Source organism: Meriones unguiculatus, chromosome 1 (assembly GCF_030254825.1).
Source record: "Meriones unguiculatus strain TT.TT164.6M chromosome 1, Bangor_MerUng_6.1, whole genome shotgun sequence".
Classification (NCBI taxonomy): domain Eukaryota; kingdom Metazoa; phylum Chordata; class Mammalia; order Rodentia; family Muridae; genus Meriones; species Meriones unguiculatus.
Genome location: NC_083349.1, coordinates 188821906 through 188830146, shown reverse-complemented (window position 1 = coordinate 188830146; position 8241 = coordinate 188821906). Strand labels below are relative to the sequence as shown.

General features: G+C 45.0%; 1 protein-coding gene across 3 annotated transcripts in view; it reads right to left on the bottom strand.

Moving 5' to 3' along the window:
• Positions 1-8241, bottom strand: part of Exph5 (exophilin 5) — a 74015-nt gene that overhangs the window by 9999 nt on the left and 55775 nt on the right. For all 3 annotated transcript variants that reach the window (XM_021638679.2, XM_060373876.1, XM_021638680.2), the window contains one exon: positions 1797-1932. In XM_021638679.2, coding sequence (XP_021494354.1) covers positions 1797-1932 — 136 coding nt within the window. The remainder of the gene's footprint in view (positions 1-1796; positions 1933-8241) is intronic.

Below are 8241 nucleotides of genomic sequence, written 5' to 3'. Positions count from 1 at the left end.
CTTTAAGGTGTTTACATTTTTCTAAGACTTGCCTTATAATAGACATATCATATATATTTTATGATGAATACAAATCAATTATGCATTTACTGGTGAAATATTCATTAATAAAAATTAGATCTGTACTATTCAGAGTGCTGCAGTTCTGGGCCTACAGAAAGCTTTCTTTTGATGTAGATGATTATATTAATAATATAACTTTAGTTATATTATTTCTCATTTAAAGTTTTTTTTTAAACTAAAGAATCATGGAAGGCAAGGCATGTCTGCATGCACACAGCTGTCATGCATAGCTGTACAAGCAATGTGCCAATCACTTCTGGGCAGACACTAGAGGGATCTTTTCCCTTCTCCTCTGGACTTCTCTGTAAGTGCTCTTGAGCTGACAAAGCCATTGGAACTCATGTTTATCACTAAGATCTTACAACGAAAGGATTCTTAATGAAAAACCATTTGATTCCTAGTCACTGGAATAATCCACAATAAGATTATCAGGCTATGTCAGACTATAAGGCAGGAAAAAAAAAAAGAAAACTCTATAGAGTTAGTAAAAATCTGGTCTTAAAACAAATGATAAAAGTCTCTTGTTTCCGTTCTCTTCTTCTTTTTTTTCATTTAAAATATTTTTTCTTTTTTTCATTTTCATTTTATTTTTATTAATTACAGTTTAGTCACTTTGTATCGCAGCTGTAGCCCCCTCTCTCATCCCCTCCCAATCCCACCCTCCCTCCCTCTTCTCCTATGCCCCTCCCCCAGTCCACCAGTCCACCGATAGGGGAGGTCCTCCTCCCCTTCCATTTGACCCTAGCCTATCAGGTCTCATCAGAACTGGCATCTTTGTCTTCCTCTGTGGCCTGGTAAGGCTGCTGCCCCCTCAGCTGCTTATGTCCCATCCCTGTCATGTGTGGCCATCCTACCGCCCCCCCAAACACACACATTAAAGCCTTATGTTAAAGACAAAACAAAACACATTTAAAACAGAAAACAAAAGAAATCATGGCCACTTGGACTCCCTCCTGGGACTAGCCACTTTTCTCACCCTGTAACAGAATTCAGGCACTCAAAGTTGGTCAGAACCTCACATTATTGGGGCTGTTTTTCTTACTACTCCAGAGGCCGGAAAAATTAGTGCTCTGCCACCAGCCTTTCTTTTCAGAGGCTTGTGCTGATTCCTTTTCAAGCAAAAGCTTCACTTGGAATAGATTTCCCCCTGGTCCCTGCCCACCTTGCTCCAGGGTGTTCCTAGATGAAGAGCCTAGCCTAAGGCTCTATGACTACCACTGGTCCCATTTCACAGCAAACTGAATGTTTCCTCACTGCAAAGCTGCTGGATGACCATGGGCTTAACTCTCCTGGCCTCGGGCATGGTGATACAGAATAATGCGTGTAAAGTGAACTATGTTATCAATACTATGACTCATGTGTATTCTGTACTTCTGATATCTGGGTCACTGGGTGAACTGTTTAATGACTACTGGATTGCTCACAGTGCATTTGTGCCCTAATCAATAACAATAAGAGACTTTTAAGAGCAAGCTTTTAGATGTATTTCTTTTTGATCTGAGGTAAAATATTAAACAGCATCACTGGTCCATAAGTTTGTCAGTCTTTGATCTCAGATTATTTGCTTAGACTATGTTTAGCCATAAGGTTCTTCAAGATTTGGGTTCATAACATAGAATGGAATCCTCTTGAGGTGGAGGAAGTAAGTCAGGCCTTGATTTGTTTAGAGCATTCAGTACAGATACTCTCTCTAGTTCCCAGAGTACCTAGGGAGACCTGATGCATGAACTTACCTTGAAAAAACTCACTCTCCAGCAGGGAAGCGTCCCAGGGGGGAGGCATGCCACTCTCCTCCCTCATGATGGCCGGCTTAGGAACAAGCGCACTGGCAACTGGTTGACTCCCAACAGGTGAATTGTATATTTTTGCCTGTCAATTTTCAAGTAAAAAATATATATAATATTATTTTATATCTTCTCCAGCTAAAACACTTGTATGTTCCTCCAAGGGTCAGTGGTGCTAGTCTAAGAACTACTGATCAGTTTTTCCAACATTTATTTCTCAATTTGGTGTTTTCTTATTTTTGCTATTTACAATGGGACAGGGACACCTACCCATACCCTCATATGCATGTTTTCCTAGATACGTATTCACACATACGTTATCCTACACACGCACTGGTAAGTACCCTCTGCTACACTCATATGCATGTGCATGTTCCCTTACGCATCTCCATACACGCATGCTCTCCTACACAGACTCTCATTTGCACATTCCCCTCCACACACACCTATGCACACTCCCCTCTATATATCTTCATACATACACCATCCCCCACACACATTCGTATGTCCACTCCCTGCACATACATTCATATGTACAATCCGCAATACATAATTCAATGAATGTTAATTGTTTTAACAACAATGTTCAGGCAGGCGCTGAGACTCTTACAGAATTAAGCAGGCTTTATGGTAGAAGAGCGATTCCTGGCAATCCGGAAGTTAACCATTCTCAAGTGGGGGGTATCGTCTTTATGGTGCTAATGGCTAGGACTTTGGATTTCCTAACTGTGCATTTTCTGTTAAGAGTGTCTTAGCTGCCATCCAAGTGGACCTTGAGTTTTATGAACTCAAAGGGCTTGAGAAAAGACAGTGTTCCTATCCAGAGGCCATTCCAAATGACAGAACAGAGAGAAACACAAGGAAGGTGATCACGTAAAACAGAAGGAAGTGCAGCAGAGGGAAGAGGGCAAGGGGAAGAAGGAAGTGAGTGGGCAGGGGAGAAGGACTAGAAAAATAAAGTACGAAGATGCCACAACAGAAACTCATCACATTCATGTTAATTTCAAAAACTAATCAAATCACATTCTAAGAGGAAGAAACGAAGAACGGAGAACCATCACACATTCCGTATGAGTGGGTTTAGTAATTCTGAAATGAAGGCATTGAAAGGTAAGATCTTGCCTCTCTTTTTAAACCGTTGCTACTTTTAAAGGATTTAGGAGACAGATATAAAGCTAAAGCTGCATTCCCTTAGAAAAACAAAAACTAGCAAGTGCTCATGTTGGTATCAAATTCAGTCGCTGTCCCACTTTCAAGCTTCATTTGTCTTTATAACCTTGGGGACAATTATCCACGCCGCACCTTCACTTTTCCATGCCAGGGCCCCACCTGCATGTCCTTTGTCAAACTGGCTCTGTCAGTCCCACCTCCCACCTCAGCTCATCCTGCCAGGGTACTCAGGCCGAGCAAGGCTGGCAGCTGCCGTCCTTCCTTTCCCCCTATTTCCTGCTCACTCTGCTACTCAGTTCTTGCCCTCTGAGCTCTTGGCTCCCTAGAGCCTCCTTCCCACCTCACATTACATTTTATCTCTCTCCCCCTATGGTAATAGTCTTTCCTTCTGGACTTCTCTAAAAGATTTTTAAAAGTTTGTGTGTGGAAGTGGTAGTGTGGTGTGTGTGTGCACATGTGTGCACATACCAAACTCAGTAGATAATGTCTTGTCTTCCTCTACCACGTTCCACATTGTTCTCTTGCTAAGGTCTCCTATCATTGACACTGAAGTTCGCCATTTTGACTAGACTAGCCGGCTAGGGAGCTCCCATGATGCACTCGTTTCCACGCCCCCAGGACTGGGGTTATAGGAATGCAACCTGGTTCTTTTTATTTTTTGTTTTTCAAGACAGGGTTTCTCTGTGTATCCTGAGCTGTCCTTGAACTCCCTTTATGGACCAGGCTGGTCTCAAAGCTCAGTGATCCACCTGCCTCTGCCTCCTGAGTGTTGAGATTAAAGACATGAGCCATCACCGGCTGGTTTTATAAGACAGCTCTTATGCAGGAGCTGAGGATTTGAACTCAGGTTGTCATGCTTGCATAGCAAGTACTCTTTCCTACTGAGCCATCTCCCTAACCCTCTAATACATCTTTTTTTCCCCTACTCATTTGCTACCAACATTCTTATATTCTAGCATAATTACTCATTCATTTTAAAAAATAATTATAGGGGGTGGGCCTGGAGAGATGGCTCAGAGGTTAAGAGCACTGGCTGTTCTTCTCAAGGTCCTTAGTTTGATTCCCAGCAGCCACATGGTGGCTCACAACCATCTCTAGTGAGATCTGATGCTCTCTTCTGGTATGCGGGCAGAACACTGTATAAATAAATAAATAGATCTTTAAAAAAATAATTATAGGGCTAGAGAGATGACTCAGTGGTTAAGAGCACCGGCTATTCTTTCAGAAGACCTGGGTTCAATTCCCAGGACTGGCATGGCTGCTGATAACTGTCTGAAACTCCAGTTCCAGGGCACCCATCACCCTCTCACCTCTGTGGGTACTGCATGCACGTGGTGCACAAACATACATGCAGGTAAAACAACCATACGTAAAAGGCAAATAAATACATCTTTAAAATGACTTGTTTATTTATTTGAGGCTGTGTGTACCATGGCATTCTTGTGGAGGTCAGAGGTCAATGTGTATCTCAGGGATGGAGCTAAGGTTGTTGGGCCTGGTGGCAAGTGGCCCCCTGCCCTTTTAACCCTGTGAGATACCTTGCTAGCCCTTGGTTACTTTTTAAATACTACACCTCTTACATCTTTTCTCCTATACCCTTATAACAAATTTGTGGTTTAGTTAAGGATTTATCATCCCCATTTTGGAGATAAAACAAGTGAACTTCACGTAGGTGTCATATAAATGCCGTAGTGGTGGTGGCTGTTCACACTCATCTGAGCTGATCCTAAGCCCTGGTTGCTCCATGGTAACTTCTGCTAATGCACATATCTACATAACAACCCATCTGAAAGGGAAACCTCCACACTCCCTGCCTTTCTGTGTGGAGTGACACTTCGTACGTAGTTATGAACTGACTTACGACACGCCAGGATAGAAAACCACAGAGGGGAGGTTGCTAGTGAATATTACAGCATTACTGAGTTATAGAAATTTTTTTCACACTCAGGAGTCAGAGCCAGGACCACCTCTGAGTTCGAGGCCAGCCTATTTACAGAATGAGTTCCAGGACGGCAGCAGGGCTACGTGGAAACCCTGTCTTGAGAAGAAAAAAGATAAGAAAAATATTTTCCCTATTAGGGCCCAGAAAAGCATGCTGGAGGGAAGACAGCGTAAGTGCTGCTGCACAGTGGAGGCCCAGCTCTGGCCAGGAGTGTCTACAGCAGCAGTTCTCAACCTGTGGGTCGGGACCCCTTGGGAAAGGGGATGGAACATCATACATATATCCTGCATATTAAGTATTTACATTACAATTCATAACAGTAGCAAAACCACAACTATGAAGTAGCAACAATGATGATTTTATGGCTGGGGTCACCCCAACATGAGGAACTGTGTTAAAGGGTCACTGCCTAGGAAGGTTGAGAACCGCTGGTCTACATGGCTCTGGGCTAATCCCTTAACCTTCTGTGCTTAGTGACTTTGTTGGTCAAATAAAACTAAGGACGATATCAAGCAATGCTTCCTTTCTGGGCTGCTGAGAAGGTGAGCTGACGTATCAGCTGGGAACCACGGAGAGCGGGGTCCAGGCCTCGGTGAGTCCTCTCCGCCTACTGTTGCTGTTCTTTGGGGTTATGGAGAATTCTCTGGAGAACGTCTGAGATTCGTAGAGCTCGTGAGCTGGGCAGATGCCCAACAGGACAACATTCTCAGACTCCGGCTTTCAGGAAACAGGGAGCAGAAAAGTCACTGAGTAACCAGGACCTTTTACACAACTTCAATGCCCTCTGCTGATACTGTCTGCGGTGTTGACATAACTGAACAAACAAAGCTCCTGTCAGAGTGTAACCTGCGAACATTTGAGAACGTCCCAGGGCGGCCAAACCTGCAGGGCGGCTGTGGGAGCCCTTGCCGCCGCCCGATATTATCAAATGCCTGGGTAAAGTCAACAAATTAAATTTTCAGGTGCTCCCTGCTTTCTTTTCTTTCTTTCTTCTTCTTCTTTTTTTTCTGTCTGCTTTCCTGCAGAGATCACATTCAGCAGTGTGTTCTCGGCCCCCTGGCTCCTGCTTTCAGACCCTGGGCACACAGGCTCTGCAGGGGAGGATATGTACAGAGACGTGAGATGCTATCTGCTTGGTAAGTCTCACTCTGGAGGTGTGTCCCTCCAGAAACGGTGCTGGCAGTATTGAGCTTAACTACAGTGCGTTCAGATAAACCGAGAGCAACTATCTGGCCCACATCACATTTTTCTTTTCTTTTCTCTTCTTTTGAGACAGGGTCTCATGTAGCTTGGGCTAGCCTCGACCTTGCTATGTAGCAGAGGCTACTGGGAACTTCTGACCTTCCCATGTGCTGGATTCACAGGCATGCATCACCACACCGTGGGTTTGTCTGGTGCATGCACACGAAAGTGTGTCCGTTTTAATATACACACACATTTAGTCTATATACTCCTATGGCCCGGGCTAGCCTTGAACTTGCTAGGTACAGAGAGTAGGGAATGGTCTTGAACTTCTCTGACCTTGCCTCCACCTCCTAAGCGTTGGAGTTACTGGCGCACCACATGCCTGGTTTATACGATGCGATGCGGGGGATCAAACTCAAGCAAGCACTCTATCAGCTAAGTGACAGCTCTGTTCCTGAAGGTGGACTTTAACTTTAGATTCTTCTCTTGCCAGGAAATTGTTCTCAGCTGGAGGCTACATGTTCCAGAGGGACCACAGCTGGAGGGAAGAGAGATGCCGGCATCCTGTACGCAGAGGTGAGGTGCTTTGGCACACCCTGCCAAATACTAGCCAGTGCCCTCACAGACCACGGTTGGGCTAAAGACGTCCATGGCGCTGAGTCTGAGAGGAATCCTGGGCGAGGCAATCTCTAAGTTTCCATCTAGTGCCAAAGCATTCCATGTTTCTGGGATGCTTTATTTCTTTTTATTGTGCATTTGTTTAAGTAGTGCCTGCCACCTTTTCTCAAAGGAGGGTGATTCAATCACACAATAAATCTCGCACAAAATACTAACAGCTCCCCCACACCTCCATGTATCATCCTGCCCAGCTGCCAATCAAGTGGTGGGAAATTCATCACCCCAGGTTTGGCAAGAATCCCTGTGGCATCAATGGTCAACTTCCAGGATGCCATACACAGCTGTGGCTTTACGCAGAATTTCTATTCTTTCCCTTTTTGTCACTGGTGGTAGCGGACAGTCATTCTCACAAGGCTCACTGGCAGGTCCCTTGTTGCAGGATATTTGATCCCATTGTGAACCCAGAGACTGTGAATTGTAAAAGCCTGTTTCTTATTTTGTGTGGCTCAGCCTTAGCACACACCTTTACTCCAAGAGCTTTCTGAACCTAGGATTTAATAAAGTTAACTTGAGGTCAAGAGGCAGAGCAGGAAGCCAGCTGAAAGGGATTAAGTAAAAGGAAGGACTTTGAGCTGAAGGGTATTTAAGACGGCAGGGAGAAGAATAAAGGGCTCTTCGGCTTTTAGCTTTTGGCTTTTTCTTCCTGGGCTGTCGGGTGAGCTGGCAGGCTTTTTCCTCTGGGATGTGAGCTGAGAAGGAAGGTCAGCTGGGTGCTCTCTCTGCCTCTCTAAGCTAGCAAGTTGTCACCCCAGCATCTGGCTCCTGAGTCTGTGCTGGTAAAAATCAAATGATTTGGGATTATCATTCATTAAGACAACAGTCCCTTACACGCTGATAGCTATGAAATAGCTGATTAAAAAGACAAGCAGGAGCGATTTTTTTTCAAGATGGGGCTTTCTCTTTGTGTGCATGCGGAGGCCTCAGACATAATGCCTTAGGTGCTCTCCAACTTTTTATTATTTCAGACAGACCCTCTCCTTTTTCAGATAGGTTCTCTCCCCTTTTTCTTTTTTTTAGATCGGTTCTCTTTCTGCTCTGGAGCTTGCCGAGGAGACAAGGCACAGCGCTGGGAACAGGGGCACCCACCACAGCTGGCTTTGTGTGAATGTGGGTTCGCCATGCCACAGTGCACTCGTGGGCTCGCAGTCCTCACCCGCAACTCTGTTTGGGGCAAGGTCTCTCTTGTTGCGTCTTTCAGCCTAGCTGAGCCAGGAGCTTCTGAGCGAGCAGCTGAGAACTGTTTAACCTCTCCCCCCCTCCCCCCCGCCTCCCAGGGAGGGCGGTGCTGCCATCACAGTCCTCCGTATTTCCACGTGCTCTGCACTTTACCCATTACACCAAAGCTGCCAGTTCATTTATTTATTTTAGGCTTTCAAGGCAAAGACATTACTGCCAGAGCTATCTCCTTATAATTACTCA